At 37.4% G+C, this 26,131-nt stretch overlaps 1 protein-coding gene across 1 annotated transcript in view; it reads left to right on the top strand.

Annotated features, from left to right (window-relative positions):
• The first annotated feature begins 3,326 nt into the window (after nt 1-3,326).
• The window catches only part of LOC107744308 (uncharacterized), a 79,517-nt gene continuing 56,712 nt past the window's right edge, over nt 3,327-26,131 (top strand). Inside the window, exons 1-2 of the mRNA XM_016557880.1 lie at nt 3,327-3,510; nt 22,927-23,064. Coding sequence (XP_016413366.1) covers nt 23,059-23,064 — 6 coding nt within the window. The 5' untranslated portion in view covers nt 3,327-3,510; nt 22,927-23,058. The remainder of the gene's footprint in view (nt 3,511-22,926; nt 23,065-26,131) is intronic.

The raw sequence follows: 26,131 nt of genomic DNA, 5'->3' as shown, positions 1-26,131 counted from the left end.
ATGTCTACGTTTAACACGAGCCCAGTCAGGGACAGGGTTCAGTCTCACTGCAAGGAAAAAAATCTTTAAGAGGAAGAAAATTTATTCAAGAAATGAAATGTAGCGGATTTGAACGGAGCCGTTTTGCGAGGGCACCGTAAAGGATTAGCCCTATTCTTCTCAGAAGGTCGCTGACAGCTATTGCGCAAAAGTACTTGGTTATTTTCTATTACAGCTCGGACCGAGAAAAAATTCAATCGTCGTGGAGGTGTCCCAGTGTGAAAAGAAGGTCTGCGTGGCACTGCTGAATAGGGCTCTCACTCTCTCCATCTTCCCTCAGGCAGTCTCTCTCTTTAGTTCTCCTATTAGCTTCTTCTGCACTTCTCCCTTGCATCTGCTTGTTTTATCCGACACTAATGCCAGATGCCTTGTCGTAGTCCGTATTATTATCCCAAGGCCTGTATGAACCTTCAATATGATTCCTATAAGGCCCTGCGCATGCCTCTGGGACTGCTGCTCGATTCCTCCATCTACTATTTACTTGATTAAATGGGATTTTTCTTTATCAACTCTAATCAATCTTGGTGAGTAGACGAAGAGAGAATGAAAGTAAAGCCAGCAGAGAGCGAAAAAGAGGAATCGAGAGCGAGGGCAGGAGGAAGCGTAGCCTTTGCGTTCCCCAATCTGATTTGATGGGATTTACTATCAATGTTTACTCATCTGTTGTGCTCTGAGCTATAACTCAAACAACAGGACACATATACAAAGAGAGCGAGCGAGAGGGTGCAAAGGGTGTGAACATAAATTCCACTGAATGAAACTTGTTAACATGCCCTCACTTCAAAATCACACTCATTCGCTTTGACAGTTTATGTGGCAAACCATTCAACTGACATCTGTCACTGCCCAATGGGAATCAGACTGATGAATGATATGTGGGTATGTGCAACCTGACAACTAGAACACTGGTCCCCTTGCTCTCTCGCAAAAATCATTGTGGTGATTGAGTAGGTTGCACCAGCCCCTATAAATGGCCTAAATAGGTAGTTCACCCAATTTCTGTTCAATGGGGTCCAAATCAATGTTGGACCCACTGACTTTCATTTTATAGAGACAGTTTCCGAAATATCTTCTTTCTAATTTGGGATGTAAAGATTTGTCACTATTTCTGTTTCATTGCAACAAAAACTGAAAATACTATCATCATTTGTACTTGTTCTGTGGAACATAAAAATATATTTTGAGAAATGTTTTTGTCTGTACAGTGGAAGTCCAAAACTGTTCAGTTTCCAAACATTTTTCAGAATATCTTTTATTCCACAGAAGAAACTAAGGTAAAATAAGGTACATAATTATAAAATTATTTGTACACTTAAATGTTTAAATGAATATTGACAAACAGTATTTAAATTGGTAAAAACTATTACAGCAAACAGGAATTTTATATATTTACTCATATTACGGTTCTTTCTGATCCTCGAATCTGATTGGCTGAGAGGAGTGTGATATTCTAGTGATAACAGAACTCCAACTGTTTCACTGTTTATATCACTCCGCTTTCCATATTTCTCACAGCGAGTGTCATGGCGGTCACCCAATTCCACAACAATTTTATAAATAATACTGTTTTTGTGTCTTCAAATATGCGGTTTGTTAATAAAGATAATGTCTATTTGAAAATTTGCTAAGATGTTTTTGGAGATGTGAGCTCCAGGGCTTCAGCGGCCATTCAGCGCTCATGAACCCACCGAGAGCAGCCTCACCTCGGCCAGATCTTCTGGAATTTGCCGCTGGCTCTGATGTCTCTATAGTGGTTAAACACGAGATATAATTTGTTTTGGGTAAATCTAACTGGCAGTCTTTGGTCTCATTAATCTATTATTTGTTCCAGTGCAAGTTTTGGCTGAGGGCAATATTGCTCATATATATGTGCTTCTGTAATTATTTAGATAGGGTTAGGTTGCAACTAAGTTTACTGTTGCAAAGCTCAAATATTTCTTAGTGTATTAAGTTGTATTCTAGTGCTCATTTATCCTATAACTTAACACTGGCCTCTGTTCTATTGAGGACCTAATAATAAAAACTGATAAGTATGAAATGGATATGAATGGACTTGCATTGAATGACTAAGTGTTTTGACTGTTATATCCAATACGTACTCCTGCACAGACATGATGCTGGGAGGAGATGAGGAAACAGATCAGTAGTTTATGCTTTAAAACACAGGATCCCAAACCTGTTCCTGGAGGGCCCCCAACAGTACTCACTTTGGATGTCTCCCAAATCAAACACACCTGATTAAACTCGTCAGCTCATTAGTAGAGTACTCCATGATTTTAAATGGATATGTTATGAGGGAGATGCCCAAAATGTGTAGCCTTGGGGGGCCTCCAGGAACAGGGTTGGAAAGGACTGCGCTTTAAATGGCTGAATGATATTTCATCAATAGCGCTGCGTCACGCTGGGATTCAGTAAGGAGTGACCTTCTGCAAAAAAACATTTGACCATTTATCATCTGAGCTCACTAAATGAAACACACAGAGTGTCAGTATTAATCACGGGCTATTGAGTTATTGGTTTATTAATCGATTGACGAGTCACCACATCTACAGGACCACAGATGTAAAAAAGAGAGCTCACACGGCAGAAAAAAATATTTTATTAAGCTCTTAAAAAAAAAAAAAGGAAACAAAATAAAATCACTTAAATGAATAAATGAATAAGGCACGTTGATGCTCCATTGATAGCCCTACTGCAGCTCAAGCTACTTACTCCATCCACCGATCATTTTCCCGGCATGAGCAACGCTAACTCACTCCAGGACACGCGCTGGCGCGCATGCACGCACACGGTCGGTGCATATTTTTCCCCGTGTCTTTGCTGTATGATACACGCGTGTCTAGTGACACGGACGGACGGCCCGACGGACGCACACCTCTCCGTTTTGCTCGGAGAAGCAGAACTGGCGATACGGCACCATTGATTCGCAGCACGGGATGATGGGAGGGGAGAGAGACGCGGAAGGGGCTGCGGGGGGCATGCAACAGAGGACTGAGTGGCGCTAGTAAATATTTATATTGCATGATGATATGCGTGAGCAAAAGGAGGAGGTGTGTGCTTGCGAGTGTGTGTGTGTATGGGGAGGAAGAGGGCTGAGAGGAAGAGACCTCGAGCCACCCAGTTATTAATATTATTCCACACCGCTAAGTTTAGCATTCAACACGTGTCGCCAGTGATGGAGAGAGAGAGAGAAGCGTCCGGCGCGCGCGAGAGAGAGGGAGGTTGAGGGTTGACGGTTGCTAGGTGACGAGGCGCATATACTGAATTTTAATAAAAGAGCGGAGGGAGAGAGAACGGAAGGAGCGGGAGATCGGTGGAGAGAGAGAGCTCGCGAAAATTGAATACATGTAGGATATATATTTTAGGTGTATTTTCCCCGGAGAAGCCGCAAAAAGGATACATCGAGGGGAATGATGTGAAGAGAATGGAGGGCCAAAAGGAGAGAGGGGGGACAGGCGCGTGAAAAACACAGTAAGTAACAGTTTAATGAATACTGCTGTGTTTCTGCACGGACTTGACTGCGTGGAGCGAGGAGACATGGCACTGACAGTGCACTGCCGGCTCCGGGTGAGGGGACTTTGATGCGCTATATGTGGGAAAAGATGGATGGCACGCGATAGAGAGATGAATACGGCCGGCGCGCGCGGGGGTTTGACCCTTCTGTCATTGCTGCACGCGTGCACATATGCCAGTGCTTATAAGGCCACTTGTTCCTCAGTGAAACGGCACATACTTCGACTTTTCTTGCACTCTCACTGCACAGGTACGCGCAGGGGTTACAGCAACACGCGAAGACGCACGCGCCTGGAAACGGCACTGAGACGCGCAGTCTGTGGGCACAATTAGTGATTTTCATAAAAACAACAACTGTGAAGCGACTGAATATTGAAACACGTTTAAAATGCTGCTTCGGTGCAGCTAATGATCGCGTCGCTGTGCTGCGCTGTCAGGCTGCTCGTCAGTTGTGTATGTAAACTGCGGATTTATCAATTTTCCTGAGCACAATTATCAGTGTCTCGTAGTGTATGCGTGTTTGATACTCTCGTTGTTTCAGTGCCATGCGAGCTTATTCAAATAGCATAGCGTGTTAATTTTCGAGTAGGCCTATTTATTTTATTTATTTTATATATTTATAAACATTTAAATGAGACGAAGGAGACTTGAAATATCTCGATACACCAATTGCTGTCATTTCTCCAAGTCTGGCCATTTTCTTTTTAATAGTTGGGTAAGAAATCAGTGAGATTTATGAGCAGCGCTCATTATGTTAATTTCATATGAGCCCGTCATGGGCCCACAATTTTCCTCCTGCGATATGAATCAAACCGTTGGCGTTTAGATGAAGTAAAATCATTTATGTGGGGCTTCTGCTTCATATTCCGTAATAAGTTTTACTCCCTCTTTGCGCCGAACTTATTAAAGCTGTTATGATGGAGCCTGGAGTCCTGCAGAGGGAATGTGAAGTCTTAATGTCCACCAAGACAGGCCTTAGATCAGTGCTGGCATACATCATACATTTTAGTTCATTTATATGTGTTAGTGCACTAACGGCATGTTGTGACCTTTCATAAGCTTCACGCTGTACTGATTTGCCGTCTTGAGACGATTTTCAGATCTTGTGAGATAGATACACATCCGGTCCTGCAGGTAAAAAGAGAGAGGTGTGAAAAGATAATGACCTCCAAAAAAGTACATTTATTGAACAAGGCATGTTGTGGATACTGGGCACGCAAATCACCAAGGACTGCACACACACACACACACACACACAATGCAGTACTGTAATGCGCACAGTAATGTTAACGTGTCAATATAGCTTAACTCCAGCAGTTGGTCTTACAGCTGCTTTCCAGGGTTTACTGTAGAAGGAGGGGGAGTGCACTTATAAAGAAGGAAGGAGAGTGAAAGAATGAAAGAGTAGCCAGAATGAAAGCAGGTGAAAAACTATAATGCACTGAAGATGAGGATGTAGCAGAGGGGTGGATACAGATGAAGCTGGATGGGGAGGAGAAGACTCAGACATAGAAATGCAGTGAAGGATGGTGAAAAGAGAAATACAGTGCAAACAGAACGAGGGAGCAAGAGGAGGAAATGAAGGAGAGGAAGAAAGCGAAAAAAGAGGAATTAAATATCTGAGACTGAACATGGTTGGAGGGCTCAGACAGAGAGATGAGAGCAGCTTGAATCAACGTTTGCATTACTCTTTTCCTCTTTCTCTTTTTCCTCTTTGCGCATTGATTCTTTATCTTCTCCTTTACCTTTGCTCTCTATCCTTTCTATCGTTCCCTCCCTTGGGCTTTCAGACTCTAGAGTATTGCTGCTTTTTTAACATCTCTTTTTTTGCTGAATCCCTCTCTTCAGCATTTCTGTATCAGCCTCTTCATCTGATTACTTCCCTCTCTCTTATTTTTTATTCACATAGCTGTGTTGATGAGTCCAGCGTGCCCAAAACTGCATCCAACTCCCCTCTCAGTATCCCCCATTCACTTAAATGTGACTTTGTTTACAGAACATATAACGCAGATAAAATGCTTGTAAATAGTGCAATTACTTAGTTTGTCCAGCAGAGCGCATTGCTACTGGCGACCCAGGTCACTGACACCAGCCAACCCTTTCACTTCACTAAGGAGGTCTCTTCACGACTCAGTCAAGCGTTGTCTTAACAGTAAGTTGCTAACTAGTTTGTGAAATATATAACACTGTAAAGTTAATAAACAATGACCCCATATGTTTCCCTTTCAATATTTTTTTTATTGGTCTTATGGAGTATTCTAATTTGTTGAGATAGTGAGTTGGTGGGTTTTTGTTAAATGTGAGCCAAAATCATCACAATTAAAAGAACCAAAGACTTAAACTACTTCAGTCTGTGTGCATTGAATTTATTTAATACACGAGTTTCACAATTTGAGTTGAATTACTGAAATAAATGAACTTTTCCACGACATTCTAATTTATTGAGATGCACCTGTAAATCCAATATAACCTTAACCCCGTCCCTTAAAACTGCCATGCCACTCATGCTTATCACATCGGTCACATCACATTTCCTAAGTCAGCATAGTTTGTTGCAGATTGTTAAATTGTTAAATACCCTGCCTCCATTACATGTCTTTGCCACGCCATTATAAGTGTTTGATCACCACATTTGAGTGATCATTGCAAAATATGTTTATCTATATATATTCTGTTTACACGAATGGGAAGTGTGTCCAAACTTTTGACTGGTACTGTACTATAATATACACATAAAGAATATCGGCCGATATATCGATATCAGACTTTTTACTCCATAATATCGGTATTGCCGATATTAGTTTCTAGAACAGTGTTTCTTGCATGTGATGCAGCAAAAGACGAGAAACGTGAGTGCAATGGTCACATATATCCATCTAGTGCATGTTTACATAGAAAAACAATGAACAAGCAGCTCAGTAGTACGCAAAAACGTGTTTTGTGTGAACATCACCTTATTGTTACACAGCTGAGGTCGAGTGGTAGTAAAGGAGCAATGGAAAGAGGAGGAGGAGGAGGAGGGGAATAAAAGGAAGAGAGTGTTTCTATGATCCATTGTGGCAATAAATAAGTTCTAAAAACAGAAACGTTAGTGTTTTTTTAACAAGAAGCCGGAAATATTAGCATATTAAGAGGAAACATTAACACAGAAAGTGTAGCAGTCACTGGCATCCTGTTCTAATCAGCCATGAGTTTCCACAGGAAGCCGAGTCCTCCTTTTCAGTCATCTCCACGGTTACCGTAACCACGGATATTTTAGTCTAACTACAACTGCGGTCCTGTACAGTTACCACGGAAATCCCTGCAAGACTTCCCTCGCTTCCATACACAATTCACCTGACAGCTTAACGTGAGCTTGCCGACACTATGCAGGCTCGCAACGACTCTTGATTCATTCGTTTCCGATATCCAATCAAAGACAAGTCCATAAAACGCTATTGACAGATGTGAACTAACAATGGCTGAAGATCAAGCCAGTGAGGCCATGTTTTCCCTTGGGGAGGTCTCTAGTGATAAGACATGTTTTGTGATGCTGTTTCTGTGAAGTGGAGAGGTGCAGAGATGTGTACAGCAACTGTTGGATGAAACAAGATGAGGGGGGCAGTGAAATGACTAATGAATAATGATGAATAATGGTAGTCCAGAGTGAGGAGACATTTTGGGCTGTATGTATTCAAGGTGCTGATTGATCATACTGACAGACTTCTGTCCAGTATGGTAATAGACAAAAAGGAGAAAAATAAAGAGGGCATGCTTTTACCCCGACACAGGTCTAGTATAGATGGATTACTTTTGTTTAGATCAAAGCAAGAACAGAAATGATTCTTTGATAACTTTTAGTTTCACAGATGTTTTTGATATGCAGTACATACTAGTTTCTCAATATTCCTAATAGAGTGTACAGACCACTTTTTCACCAGAAGTATTTTTTCCTTAGGGATTTTTAAAAGTCTTCCTTAAAGAGTGATAAGCCATGAACCAAACCGGCCAGGTGATTCACAGCATTACAAACTTTGATTTGAAGCAAAAAAAAAGTATTTGAAAATTGGACAAAAAGACAAAGGTACAATTCTGTAGTGAATGAATATGTAGCATTGTGACAATCGAATTTTAAGATGAATTTTAAGAAATTTAAAGATGTTGATTAAATATTTGGAAGCAATATATTTGGTTTATTGCAAAAATAAGCTTATGGAAATATTTAAGTTTGAGAGCGTAGGGAGACTGACTTTGTTATATCATTCACAGTTGGCAGGCTCTAAAGTGGTCTTGTAGCACGGTTTTCTTGTCATGATTCTCTAATTGGTGGAGATGTGAATCAAGAATAATGTAGTGTTTCACCAGGAATTCCACGTTTATTTAAAATATATGTTGAAATAATATGCACTGACTGCTTCAACAAAAGCATATACCATGGATTAACAACCTCATAGCTCACAATAGGTCTGTCTTAAAAGTCTGGTGGTGTATGATCCTCAGTCGTTTAGTGTATGATGGTCAGTTTTTTCCTCTGTGACTATTACAAAGTCGGTAAGTGTATGATTCCCAGTTCTTTTAAAATCTGTTCTGATTTTAAAAGTCATTTAGTGTACTCCAGCCTTTATAGATAAAATGAATGGGATTTTTTTTAAAAACCTGGCTGTTGCACTCTGTTCTAAGTGTCTGTCTGTGTGAGTGTCTTTGTACTTGCAAAGGCTTTCCAGTAACGGTTAATGAGATAGCGATCCAATGTGCTGTACTGTAAACAATTGTAACTTAAACGTCCAATCATTGTCCAATAATTTATGAGCCTATAAGTTACATTGTGTCAGTCATCTTGATGTTTTTGTGTCTGCACTGTCTTGATGTTTGTGAGATGTTTTTTTAAGAGAGAGAGAGAGAGAGATCATTTTATCATTAATTTTCATAGTTACTCACAAAGTAATGCTAGAATAAAACTGGTAACAAATTGCATTTCCACATTTTGTTACAATGAAATACATTTGCACAATATATAGCTTGTTTACTTGTGTTTTTAAGCCTCTGTGATGTATTAAATGTTGATTCAAATTCTCCTGATTTTAATATGACATCAAGATAACATTATCTAGCTACAGGTAGCTGATATGAGGTTATGTTGACTTGTGATGGTCTTAGAAGCATCAGTTAGAACAGGTTTAATATAAACAAATAACTACATACAATAATTTTTGTGTTAGCTGTCCGGAGTTATACATAGCTGCATAGCATATATACATTGCTGTATAATTTCCATATATTATTGCAAATTAACAAAAATTATTATAACTTTTTTTCTTGTCTGTTAATAATAATAATAATAATAATAATAAAAAAAACCTAAACATCAAAAGGATAGTTCACCAAAAAATGAAAACTCTCATCATTTACTCATCCTCTTGTTGATCCAAACCTGTATTATGAGTATTGTGAAAAAAAAAACAAAAACTAATGTATATTCCACTGAAGATATACAGGTGCATCTCAATAAATTAGAATGTCGTGGAAAAGTTCATTTATTTCAGTAATTCAACTCAAATTGTGAAACTCGTGTATTAAATAAATTCAATGCACACAGACTGAAGTAGTTTAAGTCTTTGGTTCTTTTAATTGTGATGATTTTGGCTCACATTTAACAAAAACCAATAAAATAAAACCAATAAAAAAAACATTTTTAGTGAATAGTTGGCCTTCTGGAAAGTATGTTCATTTACTGAACATGTACTCAATACTTGGTAGGGGCTCATTTTGCTTTAATTACTGCCTCAATTCAGCGTGGCATGGAGGTGATCAGTTTGTGGCACTGCTGAGGTGGTATGGAAGCCCAGGTTTCTTTGACAGTGGCCTTCAGCTCATCTGCATATTTTGGTCTCTTGTTTCTCATTTTCCTCTTGACAATACCCCATAGATTCTCTATGGGGTTAAGGTCTGGTGAGTTTGCTGGCCAGTCAAGCACACCAAACACCATGGTCATTTAACCAACTTTTGATGCTTTTGGCAGTGTGGGCAGGTGCCAAATCCTGCTGGAAAATGAAATCAGCATCTTCAAAAAGCTGGTCAGCAGAAGGAAGCATGAAGTGCTCCAAAATTTATTGGTAAACGGGTGCAGTGACGTTGGTTTTCAAAAAAACACAATGGACCAACACCAGCAGATGACATTGCACCCCAAATCATCACAGACTCTGGAAACTTAACACTGGACTTCAAGCAACGTGGGCTATGAGCTTCTCCACCCTTCCTCCAGACTCTAAGACCTTGGTTTCCAAATGAAATACAAAACTTGCTCTCATCTGAAAAAAGGACTTTGGACCACTGGGCAACAGTCCAGTTCTTCTTCTCCTTAGCCCAGGTAAGACGCCTCTGACGTTGTCTGTGGTTCAGGAGTGGCTTAACAAGAGGAATACGACAACTGTAGCCAAATTCCTTGACACGTCTGTGTGTGGTGGCTCTTGATGCCTTGACCCCAGCCTCAGTCCATTCCTTGTGAAGTTCACTCAAATTCTTGAATCGATTTTGCTTGACAATCCTCATAAGGCTGCGGTTCTCTCAGTTGGTTGTGCATCTTTTTCTTCCACACTTTTTCCTTCCACTCAACTTTCTGTTAACATGCTTGGATACAGCACTCTGTGAACAGCCAGCTTCTTTGGCAATGAATGTTTGTGGCTTACCCTCCTTGTGAAGGGTGTCAATGATTGTCTTCTGGACAACTGTCAGATCAGCAGTCTTCCCCATGATTGTGTAGCCTAGTGAACCAAACTGAGAGACCATTTTGAAGGCTCAGGAAACCGTTGCAGGTGTTTTGAGTTGATTAGCTGATTGGCATGTCACCATATTCTAATTTGTTGAGATAGTGAATTGGTGGGGTTTTGTTAAATGTGAGCCAAAATCACCACAATTAAAAGAACCAAAGACTTAAACTACTTCAATCTGTGTGCATTGAATTTATTTAATACACGAGTTTCACAATTTGAGTTGAATTACTGAAATAAATAAACTTTTCCACGACATTCTAATTTATTGAGATGCACCTGTAATTCCATTCCACTTGATCAAAAGCTTTTTCTGCATCGAATGCAATAATTACCAATTTAGAGTGAGATTTTTGTTTGGAATAGATTATATTTAGAAAACGTCTGACATTGAAAAAGGAGAATCTATTAGGGACAAAGCCGACCTGGTCGGGGTGAATAATAGTTAAAATGCATTGGTTTAATCTAGTTGCCAAAATTTTGGGGAACACTTTTAAATCAGTATTAAGAAGAGCAATTGGATGAAAAGAGGACACATTAGTCTCATCCTTGCCTTTCTTAAGAAGTAAAGAAATATTGGCAAAGTAGAGAGAAGGAGGAAATTTCTGCTTACAAAAGGAATGATTGAACATCCACAACATAAGGGGTGCAATTTTACCAGCATATTGCTTATAAAATTCGATACAAAAGCCATCAGGGCCAGGAGCCTTCCCGTTGGGGAAGGCATTAAACGCATCCAGTATCTCTTGAATAGTAATCTCTTGAATAGTAATGTTAGCATTCAACATTTCTGGTCAGCCTCACTTAATTTTGGAAGGGAAAGCGAATGAAGAAATACTACAATAGCTTCCGAAGATACAGATGTCTTGGATTTGTACAAATCTGCATAGAATTCCATAAAGCGATTATTAATGTCCTTTTAATTTTTTAATAATAAAAAGTCACAATTTTACCATCCTTATCAGCAATATGATGAATTGATCTGCTAGCATACGGACCCCTTAACTGCTGAGCTAATAGTTTATCTGGTTTATCCCCAATCTCGAAATGTCTTTATTTAATTTTTAGCAACGTCTTATTCACCTGATCCAAAGTAATCGTATTGTATTCATATTTAAATGACATAATATAATTTAAGACACACAAGTCTGCGGTATCCCTATATAATTTTCCCAGTTGGGTAAGACGGGCATCTATCTCCACTAAGCGTTTTTGTCTAAGTTTCTTTGCTGCTGACTCATAGGAAATGATATGTCCCCTCATTACTACTTTAAAAGTTTCCCATAACACAGAGTCAGAAACATCACCTTTATCATTGATCTCAATAAACTCTGTCAAAGAATCTGAAATATGCTGGCAAAATTTCACATCTTTTTTTTATTGGTCTTATGGAGTATTCTAATTTGTTGAGATAGTGAGTTGGTGGGTTTTTGTTAAATGTGAGCCAAAATCATCACAATTAAAAGAACCAAAGACTTAAACTACTTCAGTCTGTGTGCATTTAATTTATTTAATACACGAGTTTCACAATTTGAGTTGAATTACTGAAATAAATGAACTTTTCCACGACATTCTAATTTATTGAGATGCACCTGTATAGTCAATCAGGTTTGGAATGACATGAGTATATGATGACAGATTTAGACTTTTTTTTGGTGGGGGGAACCCTGCAAAATATATTTTATTTCTACACTGATTTGATTTGTAATCCTCATATTTTTATTGTAATCCTCATTTTTATTGTTTTCAAAATGTGATAAATGTAGTTGATGAAGTACAAATATTCATGTTGTGTAGATTGTTTGTTCAAAGTACTTGTTGTTCAAAGTATTCATCTTCAGTCCAGTTGTGTGTGTGAGAGAGAGAGAGAGAGAGAATGAGAGATGGGGAAAGATTGTAAGTGTAATCAAGCATGTGATGCACAGATGTGCACGTTGGTGCGTCAGTAATATTGCTGTAGGCATATATGAGCAGTTATGTTACATCAAAGTGTGTACAGTATCTGTGTATCACCATCTGATTGTAACAACTGTTTGCCATGTAGTTTCCATCTCATTAATTATTAATATCTGAAATATGGTATGGTGCTTTAGGGTCCAGCATTTCCATTTTTTTAGTTATATTTACCTATCCTGTTTATTTTTTATACGTGTGTGTTTAGGAATGCTTACTATGTTTAGTTACACTGTCTCAATGATTGAAGAGAGGAGGGTGTTCTTGTGTTATTACTGCCATAATTTGCTGGTTAACTCAAAGGATGGTGTGCTGAGCATGAGAGAAACTGTCTCATTGGGCAACAACTGTCATCTGTTTCAAAGAAATAGGACAACGCAAGGCTGCATTTATGAAATGATGCATTGATTTAAACTCTGTGCTACTCTGACACAGAGCATTTTTTTGCTTAGTTGCCTAAGTGAAGTTTTCCCAACAACTTTCATTAAAAGTACAGGAACTATGAACTCCTTCCTTCGCTTTGTCAGACACCTCTCTCTCTCTTTTATCAGCTCTTTCTTCTTACCGCACGTGGTAATTAGGGGCAACTGCACAAAAGGTACCTAGAGAGATTACCTTGAGTCTAATATACTAATAGCATAGTACTTTGCATGCTCAATTAGCCCATCCGAAGGGCTCAATAGGAAATCTTCAAGCAACAGTAAGGCGATGGGTGTGGCCTCGCTCGGGATTCTGACCATTCAGGATTAAACAGTGAACTGAATTTATGATAAATATGCTTTCAGATGCTGCATTTAAAGAGAAAGCACACCCAAAAACTAGAAGTCTGTCATCATTTACTCACCATTTACATCATTTACTTATTGTTCAAATCCCATTAGACTTTTGGTCGTTTTTGAAACCCAAATGAAGGCTTTTTGAATGAAACGGAGGAATTCCTGTTCCTTGGTTGAAAGTCCATGCAACCATAAATTTTCAAGCTTCAAAAAGTTCATAAAGGTGTAAAAGAAATCATTATGAATCGAGCGGTTTAATCCGAGTATCTGAAGAGGATCACTTTATATGATGAACAGATTTAATTTATTCATATAAACATTGATCATCACACATACAAAGCCTTTTGAAAATGAAGTAGGGTGAATTCAGGTGAAGTGGGCTGTTTAAAATTGTACTTGATTGTACTGTGCTCAATGGGTTTACACTTTCAGAGCATAAAAATGGTTTTTAGGTAGGCGTGGCTGACTCTTAACTTTTATAAAGAATATCTCTTTGGATTTGAGACTTTAGTCTTTGCAACTTTACAGATCTTCTTTATGCACCAAGAGCTTGTAACACTCCAAAGAGAAAGGAAAACTTGAAATCGCATCATATGACCCCTTTAAAGGGACACTTTTTTAAATAATCAAATAGTTTTGCCTGATGCAATATGACCCTGGTGTTTGTGGCTACACCTCAAAGGAGGACTTCATCGTCATGAAACGTAGTAAGACCTGCTTTGACATTCAGAATTTCATTTCTAAATGACAAGGTTGCTTACAAAATGTACAAAATTGTTTCAATTTTTGAGTTTGTACAATTTGATGTGTACAATTTTTGTACACATTTTTAATATGTTGTAGTGTTTTTCATCAATATTCCATTTGGAATACTTTAATATACTAAAGTATACTTTAAAGATTTAAAGAACACTAAAACTGTACATACAATGCAATTAAGGGTAGAGCACATCAATTATGGTAAATGGAAGCTCAAATGTGACTTCTACAAGAACCAATGAGGTTTCTTCTCTTGTTAAAAAAAAAAAAGTATGGTTGAGCTTCCTTGTTTACCATTTTTGCTCCTAATCTTTTGATTTAACTTTTTGAAGCGTCAACGTTTTGGTATAATGGACTTTCATTGGAGAAACAGAAATCTCTCAGGTTTCATTTAAAATATCTTCATTTGTGTTTCTTAGATAAATGAATGTTGACGTGAGGGTGAGCAATTGATGAAAGAATTTACATTTTAGGGTGAACTATACTCCCTTCAGTATTATTTTTGCCATTTTCCCCTTTTATTCGATGAAGTTGCAATGATTTTTAATTCTTACCAGTTCCCATGTCTCTCTGTTCTTTCATTAATTATGTTTCACAACACACTGTGACATGCAAGCAAACAGACATTACCACGACAAATGACTTAAAGCCACGTGGCGGGAGTCACCTGTAAAACAATCCAAACCGTGCGTGTGTTTCGAGGCAGTCATGTCAAAGATTGAAAGTCTACGACAGGCTTTTTGTCATGTTAACAGCAATTCCCATTGACCTTTAATAATGACCATGTCAAACAAAGAGTCACGGATTGTTCAGCGGAGGGCAGATGAGGCCAATAACACCACCATTTCCGATTACATATACATTTATTTTCTTGGCAAACGCTCTCCTACGGAAGCGATTTGCAAGAGGCTGTGTGCGTTGCATCGGTGCTAACAGTAGCGTTTGTGTGTCGTCTGACTATGCAGCGGAGTGCTGGGGTGCACATGAGTGTAAGTGTCATTAAACATATGCTATGTGAGCACATGCGCTCTCTATCACTGATTTTATGGTCTGTGTCTGTGTGTGAGCGTGTGTGTGTGTGTGTGTGTGTGTCTGGTCGCCCTGCGCATCTGTGCCTGAAATTACACGTTAGTGGGTAAAGCCAAGTGTCCACTTACAAGTGTATGTCTGTGTATGTGTGTTGAGGCGGGCGCAGGAGGAAGCTGACAGCTGGGAGAGTGTATCAGTGTCCATGAAGATTGTGTTGATGTGCACAGTGTGTATCCGGCTTATTTTCTGGCACCCAGTGTGTGAGGACAGGCCAGATGTGGTGTGAAAGCATGTGTGTGACTGATTGAGAGAGTGTATTTTGATGTGCGTCCTTATTTCCAGTCCAAGTTGTCAATGCGGATATGTAGAAGAAACTTCGCAAAGGAATTGTTCTGTTTTAAGAGTGCAGGTTTGTTCCTGAGCGTCTCTGTTTGTGGATCAGTTCACATTGGAAAAAGTGAAACGACATTTTTGTCATTTAGTGCATTTTTATATTTGGTCTAATTAAAAATTGTGGTTTCTGGTTTAAATCTGTTTTATTCAGTTTGTCTAAGAACAAATAACACTGCATACAGAGAAAATTAAAAGAAGCAAGTTTGTTTAAATAGTATTTTCGCTTGACACCTGCAGAATGTTGATGTATACTGGCTAGTTTTACTGATGGCAAAAATTCGTGTGGGTTTTTATCTTTATTTATTTATTTTTTGATGTGTCCCTATGTGTTTTAATACATAACAGAAAATATGTTGCATATTTTAAAAAGACATCAGAATAAACATTAATCTCTTTATTATAGTAATCAAATTAAATTAAACATTGTTTAATCAAATAACAATATGTTTAATATTATAGATACTGTAATTTAGTTAAAATTAAGTTGTAAAAAGCCAAACAGTTACTACATTGACTTGCATTGACTCCAGTTCATTAGTTATGACTTGTGAAGTAAAAAGCTGCTTGTTTTGAACTGTATTCACTTGTAAATTCAGTCATAAAAATGGAATTTACTGTATACCACGGAATGTCATGGAATTTGCCAAATTTTGAATGAATAAATCAAAAGTAGGTCAGTAAACTTAAATCAAAACACAATATGGACTAGTGTCTGTGAATATTAAGCCGCAAAAACACTATTTAAATATGAATCCTACATGTTCTGTATGAATGAATGGCACAGCTTCTTTTACACGCATACTGAAGCGTACATGATGCTCACTGTGTTTTCAGCCTCTGCCGCCTCATCAGCACATGAACACATGAATATAATCGCTAGAACCATCTGAGAGTCACTTCATGAGCATTTTACCATCATATCACATACAAACAGCAACTCGATGGTCTTCAGAGCAACCCGTCAAAATAAAAGTTCAGTTTTACTTGAAGAAACTGTAACAGAAATATAATACTGAATGTAATGATAGTACTACTGCTACTAATAAAATTATTATTAAAACATTATTTTCAAGCAATATTTACTAGAAAAATTATTTACCAGAATTTATTTGCCAGAAAAATAAAACATATTTCATAGGGCCTTAAAAATTTAATTTTCGTTAAACTTTTAGTAAAGTGCTGTTAAATTATGTAAGTTTCATGCTTTCAATTAATTAGACATGCTTTTTGCTTAATAACATTTAATTTAACCATTAAAACAGATTCTAGAAAAATTAAATGGGGGAAAAAATGGAATCCAGAAAAATTTAAATGGAAAAAATGGAATTTGGAAAAAAAAAAACAGAATTTGGGAAAAAAGTAAGATGGATTTCACAGGTTGAGTTGATTTTTTTTTTTGTCTTTGCAAAAATAAATATTTTGGATTAATATTACATCAAAATGTAAGGTTTGAACCAAACCATAAATATAGTTTGAAAAATAGGCTACATTTGGTTTTTGACAAATTAGAGTTGGTCCAAAGTATCTTTTCTTTTCAGTGCACACATTGTGTTATATGTGTGTGTTGAGTGTTATTATGCAGCTCTTGTTAGTGAAGCTCACTCCTCACAGCGGTGTGTGTCTGAGAGGTGTGAGGAGGGATGCTGTAAGCGTGCTGCGTTTCAGCTCTACCTCTCCTCCTCCTTCATCTCCTCTCATCAGCACCTCCCACTCATCCTGTGCCACTCCACTGGCTCCCGATTCATTCACTCCCCACCGCACTGAACTGATAGGAGCAACATTCACTTTTGCTCATGTAGAACTGTAACCGCTTTTCATTTTTGGATGCTCATCAGATGCATCATTAGGTTTTTTGAAAGGCTTCATTCTCGATTTGCCAAAAATGTAAAACAATACGTGTGTTTGGGCTGCCCTCTGAAGAAAACCACATAGCGTGTCGTGTAGACCATTCCTTCATCTGTGACAAAAAACACTTTAGCTGCATCATACCGTAGATGACACGACTGAGTCAATGACATATATGAGTGTCCGAGATATAGAATGAATAATCTTTTAAAAATGTAGTTGGCATGTTTGCATGTGCCAAAGTAGTCTTTTATATTCATGTTGGTTTTATATGGTTTTGAAAAAAACTTTTAGGCTATAGCATTTTCAATAATAAATTTATTGACCCTAAAAATGTCATGTGGTGTATCAAATAAAGTAGCATGTTTTTATATAACATTTAATTTTTTTAAGTGTTTACTGTAAATACATTTTTACGTTTTTTTTTGTAAATATAATGAATTAATTCATTCATAAATGTTACGTTTTTGGTGAGTCCCACCAATGACATTTTAAAACTTGAACTTGCCTTGTCATTAAAAGGTCAAATCATTTTAAGATGCTTATTGACCTTGCCATACAATCGTGAGGGTCTTCAGGGGTCCATAAAGTTTTTTTTTTTTTTGAAAATTCTGCATGTTTTTTGCACCACATGTTGCTTGATCACACTGATATGTGGGGAAAAAGTTGTTTAAATACTACTAAGCACTGAAGAGGTTTTAATTTGTTTTTCTCAAGTCTTTCAAGTCATTTCACAAATGAATAGCATTTTTAATGTATACTGTTTGAGTCAATTTATAGATCCAGACAAAAAAATGAGTATTGCTTTGTTGACCCGACTGTTGTGTTATCATTGCCTCTAAATCTGTGTGTTTTTGCTGGATAACTGTAGCGCTCAGTGAGCAGGCCACTCTACCTGATGAATTGCATCTCCTGGCTTGCTTATTTCCCCCGCTCTCAGGAAGTCGGGTCTCTTTCTCCAGGGCAATTTCCACTTTAAATCTCAATCATATTCAAACGGTAGAGTGGCACAACACAGGGCAACAGTTTTTTTTTTATTAAACCCCCAACCAAGTTGATGAGGTTTTTCAGTTTTTTTTTAAATGAAACTGTGCGATTAATCTAGGCAACCAATGAATAACTAATGCTCATGGTGGGCAGTCAATTATTTGTGGATAGAGGCAGGTGGAGGCCATTCCTGGTCATTTATAATTAAATTTTAAGTTAAGAGTCAGTTTGAGCGCTCGGTATCTTTGGAGGAGCTTTGATTCAACAGCTGAAGCTTGACTTGCACGCATCATTTACCACTGTTGTTCAGTGCTAACATTCTTTTAAAGCTGCAATAAATTAGCTCCTCTAGTTAAATCCACCTGTACAATTAAAAAGGAAATGCTGAAGCCCTCACTGGTTAAAGAAATCCATAACCAGCCTTGAGGTGCTCTGATGCTTTGTGCATTATACAGAAGCTCAGATCTTCTGAGGACTGGTGTGTTATGGAGAGTGAAGGCAGAACTTGGGACAGACGCTGCCTAGGGGCTCATAGATTTTGGGTGGTTTATGATCCAAGTTGACTCACGGCATTTCCCCCGGTGTGTCCTTAGAATGCCTCTAATCCTTAAAACACTCCATTGTGCTTGACAGAAGGGCAGGATTCGGGGTCTCAGTGGGGCCTGGAAGCTTAAAGGATGTGCTGGTTGAGCCAACCCCAGGCAGGGCATCATGTAGAGTCCGCCACAGAGGTTCATGGTGCTGAACTCCTACTCGAGGGTCCTCGGAGCCAGCTGCTGGCTGGTAACAGTTTCCAGGAGCCCATTCATCAATGCAGAACCTCTGAATAGCAGCCAGATATTCAACCTAGGCTCTTTGGAAAAACCTGACTCTTGCTATATTTTTGCAAAATGTACCTATACATACAACTGACTGCAGTTTCAAGCTGAAATGACAGCTAGTGGCAGTAAAAGTCCAACAACTTATATTTATTTTTCATAGCAATTATGATTGAAGAGGCAGATTATCAATTAATAAAGACTTATTTTCATGCAGCTCCTTGCACAATACTGTGTTATAATCTCAAAACACTTACCATAGTGCATGATTGTATAGAAGCATAGAAGTTCAAAGACTTTAAAAGCAAGTTAAAATGGCATGGTTGCTACAGCAACTCACTTTTGCTTTTGTTAACACTGTTCATTAGGTTTAGGGTATGGTTTAGTGTAGGTGGTATGTTATGTTATTTTTTAACACAATAAAGCATTAACCTTTTTGGACTCACTGTATATTTCATTTCCGAACTGCCATGACAAGTGCAACAACCAACTTGGCAGATTAATTTTCATCTGTTTCGGAATAAACTGAACATTTTAGCCACTCACTGGACAGTTCACTTTAGAATTCTGACACGAAATGTGCAAGAAGCAACTTAATATAATTTTGAAGAAGTGTCTCTACAGGCATGTTTTTCCAATGATCCTGGGTTGGAAATATTAAAAAAGGAGAAAAAATGTTTGATACAGTAGTTGGTGACAATAGGTGGATACATGGCATGGTGTTGTTTAAAAGACTGTTTTAAGAAATCAAGTTTAAGGGAGTCCTATGATTTCAGAAGAAAAATAAATAAATAGGAGAATTAAGGACCACTGTACTTTTGAGAAAAGGCAGTGAATGAATTGCAGGGGATCAATTTTATTAGAATGGCTTGTGAAATGGTTCTTTCCTTATGGACAGGAAACTTGTTTTCTCAGCATGGATAAATTGGGCGAAATGTCTTAGGCTTAGCTTGTTATGTTAATTGAGGCCATGGGGGTTGTTTTTGGTGAATGGAAGTTATTAGGGTGGTGATTTATGAATGGGGAGGATTCATAGGTGTTTCTTTGTTTTGTGAATAGGGACAGAAGAGCCTGCTGGATTGAATCGACTCAGCATAACTGCAGAAATGTGCACGTTTGAGGCAGAGGCACTGTGTGATCGGCTGGCACACTACACTGTAAAAAATGTTTTATGTGCTATCTACAAAAAAAATATGGTAACAATATTACACTTAACATTTTGAGTAGTTTTTAAAGCTTGATTTCTTTAATGAAATTTACCTGAATAAACCATGTAAAATCTGCAAAATTATTTAATCTGTGACACAGTAAGTTTAATATTATTAGTGAAATGTGCTCATTCATTAAACATTAACAGATGTTTCCCTTCACTCAAAAACACATAAAATAGCACAAAATTTCAATATTTACTCTCCATATTCCGCCATATGCAAAGCATGCTGGGAACTAACAATCATCACCAAAATAAAACTGCATAATTGAGCTAATTCTCTTAAAATAAATAGGTAGCCTTTCTTCCTTAAAGGGGTCATATAATGCAATTTCATGTTTTCCTTTGTCTTTGGAGTGTTAAAAACTGTTCGTACATACAGAAGATCTGTAAAGTCACAAAGATTAAAGTCTCTTATAAAAGTGAACGCTCACCCACGCCTTCCTAAAACGACTCATTCAAACACCCCTCTACATGTCTACGTCACTGTGTGGGAAGATTTGCATAACACTGCCCAAATGTATACGCAAAGAAAGAAGGCGTAACTTTTATTCTCGCTGTAGTATTGTTGCCTTTGCCGTCATGTCGTGGAGACACTGTGTGTTTCGTTGCGAAAGACAAACTACTTTGTTTGGCCTTCCAAAAGAGCACACAACTAGAAATCAGTGGTTAAGTTTTATTTACAACACTGTTCCAGAACAGTACAACCCAAATATTCGAGTGTGTGCAGTGCATTTTACGGAGGAACCTGGTAAGGGTGTAACATTTCTGTCACACGCTTGAGGTATTCGGCCAATCACAACGCACTAGATAGCTTAATTTTTACACCGGTAGCTTAACCTTAATTTTCTTTTAATAAAAATTACAAGATGATTTATTTTTCACAGTGTACACAAGAACATTGTGCTCTTCAACCTCTAACAGAGATGGCGACAAAGAGGCAAAACTTATGGACTGCAGCTTTAAGTTGATTCTCAAAAGTCTGTGATTTTCAGTAAGGCCTGTTTGCATTTGATTTTGAGTTATCTTATTCAATTAAAAGACTGTATACAGTTAGACAGCTCAAGTAGGAAAAAACTTGTAACTGCACTGGTGCTAGCAAAGTTTCTGCTCATTGAACAAAGCATCATGCGTCATAGTGTTAGTCTATGCAGTTATCCACAACCTAACCTAAGCTCTACTCTTCTGCACAATGGTAATGACAGAAACTTCAACATAACAGAAACTCTTTCAAATGTGAAATATAACTGAACATTAAACATTAACAGATGTTTCCCTTCACTCAAAAACACATAAAATAGCACAAAATTTCAATATTTACTCTCCATATTCCGCCATATGCAAAGCATGCTGGGAACTAACAATCATCACCAAAATAAAACTGCATAATTGAGCTAATTCTCTTAAAATAAATAGGTAGCCTTTCTTCCTTAAAGGGGTCATATAATGCAATTTCATGTTTTCCTTTGTCTTGTAATTTTCCCTTAAGATCGCCCTTAAGTTTCCCTTACACTTAAGGGCGTTGCATAAAATATCCCTTAAATGTTACTTAAGGCTTTCTTTAGGTGAAAAGTCATAAACCCTTAGAATTTCTCTTAAGTATTCCTTAAACCCAATAAGTGTTGCATAAAGCCCCTTAACTGTAATTTTCCTAAGGATAACATAAGGGTTGGAAAATGGCACCTTAAGTGTTACACAAAAGTCTTCTACAAGTCATGATCGGTCGCTTTATGTTAAACAGATTTTAATTTTCCCATTTGTTCACATATAAACATTGATCAAATTTCAGTACATAACGTCATAAGGGTTGGAAAATGTCACCTTAAGTGTTACACAGAAGTCTTCTACAAGTCATGATCGGCCTCTTTATATGTTAAACAGATTTTAATTTACGCATTTATTCACATATAAACATTGATCAAATTACATACAGCACATAACGTTAATTAGCTCAAACGTGAGTGCGTCACACTCTATTTTATCTATATTCCATGCTTATTAGATAGGCTACTTCTATGAATCCGGTTTGGACTTTCAGCGTGAGAGCGCCCTCCGGCTTCGAGTATGAATGAAACACACACTGCATGAGTGTTTAGCGCTTTAATGTTCACATCGTTTTGGATACGAATAAAACGTCATGCATAGACTATCTTGTCTCTTTGCATTTAAATATATATTTATTCACATTAGTACCTGAAAACCTCTACATGGACAGAAATTATGAGACATCTTTATTTGTTGTCCAAAGATGAATAAAAGTCTTATGGGTTTAAACTGACACGAGGGTGAGTAAATTATTTTTCAGAATTTTCAGTTTTGAGTGAATTATCAATTTGAGTTTCCGTCTCGTCTGGTCCTTCTCTTTCATATTTGGTTTTCTTTTTTGTTTTCCTTATCCATGTTATATTGTTTTCTGTGAAAACTTACACCGCTATCTGCATTAACAAATAACGTGACCATGGCAACAGCCGATTTTTTTAATGTCAAAACCTGTGTCGCTGTCGTGAAACACTTAACGGTTTCCCTTTGCTAAGGGAAGTGTTTAAGGGATTATATGCAACACCCTTAAGTCATTCCCTTAGGTAAGGGGAAATCACGCCTTAAGTCTCATACTTAAGGGAAAAACTTAAGGTGCTTTATGCAACCGGGCACAGGGCCTCCAAACAGAAGGCAGAAGTAGAGTGGGAAAATGTGAGTGAGAGAGAGACAGTGAGCAAAAATGCTGCATAGAGGGCTGTGTGGAAAGGCCAGCTCACAGACTTCTCATTTCAGCTCTCAGGTTATCCAGAATGAATTGAGAAAAATGATTCACACTGAGAGTTTTTTTTCTGTAATGTTGTTCTTGTTTATTTGTTCAGATGTGGCTGCTGTTTCAAACATCTCTGCTTCCTGCCTTCATCAGTGAAATAAATTACGAGATAATGAGAAAGAGGCTTCCATCGAGGACCTGCTATTTCTGACAGTGAATGTTGTGGCGGTGTTGAGCCACAATGAAGGCAAGTGGATTGGTTATTATTTAAGACCAATATCAACATACAGAAGATTTCTGTTTTTTAAGGCTCTAAAAGAAATGTCCGTGTGTCAGCTGGCTGTTCATTTTTCAGCTGTTTGTATTGTATTTCATGACTCCTATCCTGTGGCCTCATGGGATTGTAAAATGTCCATCAAGTACATAGCCTACTTTTTATTTATTAATTTTTTTTAAAATTTATTATATACTTTTTTATTTAGACATACTATTATTTTGGTATGCTGTGTTTTCCCCACTTTTTTTTGTTAATACTGTATTCTAAAGTGTTCTTCATAGAGAAGGCAATCCCATAATCCACTGGGATGAGCTGAGTGAAATATATTCAAGATGGCAGAGAAGCATGAGAAATATATATATAGAAATAGGTATATATATTCAAATATTAAAACTGTAATTCAATACTGAAAAATAAAATAATAAATTACAATATTCAGTCTTTTATTTATTAAAATTTTACTCATTTATGTGTGCCATCTATATTAATCCATATTAAGTAAAGTTGACAAATAATGTGTCCAATGTGGACTTTTTATTTATCAATATCAGGATTTTAGAGTAACATTTTTATTATTTCTTATAAGAAAGTATTATTTTATTTTTTTTAAATAATGTTCTCATTTAGCTTTATTATATTTTTAATAACCTTTTTGCCTGTATTGGTTCATTTCAAATGCTCCTCTGGTGTGACAAATTTTTAAATGTACTGTACAAATATTTTATGTAGTCTTTTAAATTATAAAAGTCATTAAAACTGCATGTATAACAATTATGAAATAATTAGCAAGTTCTGTTTAAAATAGTTTTAGATGGAGTACAAGATGTCATACTCTAGGTCAACAGCTCTATGAGAATATTGCATCACTCCTCTCATACCACCTGTATTGAAATCCCGACTTACGTCTCGCACACACCATATGTGAGAAATGCTTTGTAGGGGGCACAGAAGTACCTATAAGGCAGCTCACTAGGTTTTGGAGCTAATCTACTTCTCTCAAACATATGCATTGTGCTGTGTTAGAAAGAAAGATTTTTCTAAAGGTGGGAATAAAGCCAAATGAGAACTGCATTTAGTGTATTGCAGAAATGTGAAGTTTTGAAGGTGAAGCGAGTGCACTTTCTCAGAAACCTCTGTTGGGGCCTAACGGTGCTATTTTTGGAAAAAAAAAATCTGGTAGCACTTTTGCTATTTTATCATTTAGCTGACACTTTTATACAAAGAGTACACTTATTAAAGGGGCCGTCCCCCTGGAGAAACCTGAGGTTAAGTGTCTTGCCCAAAGGTGCAATTATGATAATTCATGAGTTGCTCCTTGTGGGATTCAAACCTACAACCTTCTATTTATCAGCCTACAATAGATCTGCAACTTTCTGGCTACTTAGTTTACCATCCAAGTTGCTGAGGATGTAAATGTTTAAACAGTTTACCAATCGGTGGATAGTTTTGTACTAGGGGTGTAATGGTTCAGATTGCGCACGCTTCAGTTCGGTTCACTGTTTTAGGGTCACGGTTCGGTTTGGTATGTACTATGTTTAGGGAAAAAAGGACTATGGTCAAATAAAAATAAAGAAAATAATAACAAATAATCAAACTAAATGCAACAACACAAATAAATACAATAGAGCAAAGATACAAATAAAATAAACAGTGTTTAGTGTCAGGCACAGAAATTTAAAAGTAAACAAATGTAAAATAACAGTGCATATTTCACTGTTTAAATTAAATACCAATCCTTGTTAAAGTTACAAAAGCTATTCAGTCAAGAGAAGTGAGTGTTTTCCTTATATTTTGTTGTTTAACATTAAAAACACAAACAGCAGGGATAGTCTGCTGTTCCTTTAAGACATAATTCACACATCCAGTACACTGATACTGATACACATGCGTTGTCTTTCTCCACTGTTTACGTTCACTTAAGACATGGCCAGCGATGTTTGCAAGCATACTCACAAAGATGGGCATGTTGACATATTTTCTTATAGTTTGTCAGTTAAAACGCAAGTCTTGAAAGACAAATCAATATTTGCGTGGCATGCACTGTCTGATGCCACGCAATATTTGCGTGGCATGCACTGTCATGCACTGTCTCCGTGTGTGGACGCGCTACGGACAGGCCCGGATTAAGAATTCAGAGGCCCCTGGGCACAATGTCTTGTCGGGGCCCCCCCACACCCACACACGCACAATCAAGGTTTTGAATCATAGGGTACTATTTGTTGGAAACACCTCTAGCTTATACAGGATTTACACTGACAGGTTACAGCCTATGATCACAACCTGAAGGACATTATCAACACCTGTAGATATTCTCCATCATACCGGATTTACACCACATGATTGCAACAATGCTTTTCTGGAGCTTTTAAGTGTAAATAGTAATTATACTATCTATACTTTATACTGGCAGATACTATTTGCACCTCAGTATTTTTGTACATTAACAGAATGCAATAATAACATAGGGCCTCATTCGTGAAACTTGTGAAAAAATAGTAAATAAATAGTAATTTGCGCATAAAACAGACCTTCTTGAAAACTCACCTCCGGATTCACAAATGCTTCGTAAACATCAGATTTGATAGTTAAACGTGAATGTTAATAAATTACAGTCATTCGTAAACAAAGCACGTGTGCCCCAAGCGGCAACCTTCTGGTCTCTCTCTTGAAACCAACACGGAAGTGACTTAAACTGAAATTCATCGACTGGCCGCTAGAGACCAAGGTTATTATAGTTTTTAATTTTTAAATTAGTTTTATTTTAATATCGTTTTCAAATTTGCTATAAAATTCAGTTGAGTTTTTATTAGTTTCATTCATTTTTTTGTTAGTTTTAGTTTAGTTTTTATTTTGTGAACGCATTTTTATTTCGTTTTTATATAGTTTAGTTTCAGTTTTAATGAAAGTTCTGCAGAATTAACAGATCACTTCCAGAGCGCAGGCCAAAGAAAGACGTAGGCATAATTTAACCTTAGTGAGGCAAACATATAGCGACACAAAATTAACGCATGCTGAGATTGATTAGATAGTAAAAGTA

The sequence above is a fragment of the Sinocyclocheilus rhinocerous genome, unplaced genomic scaffold, assembly GCF_001515625.1.
Source record: "Sinocyclocheilus rhinocerous isolate Xijiao unplaced genomic scaffold, SAMN03320098_v1.1 scaffold137, whole genome shotgun sequence".
NCBI classification, from domain to species: Eukaryota; Metazoa; Chordata; class Actinopteri; order Cypriniformes; family Cyprinidae; genus Sinocyclocheilus; species Sinocyclocheilus rhinocerous.
The sequence above is the reverse complement of the archived record's forward strand: the minus strand, read 5'-3'. Positions and strand labels throughout refer to the sequence as shown.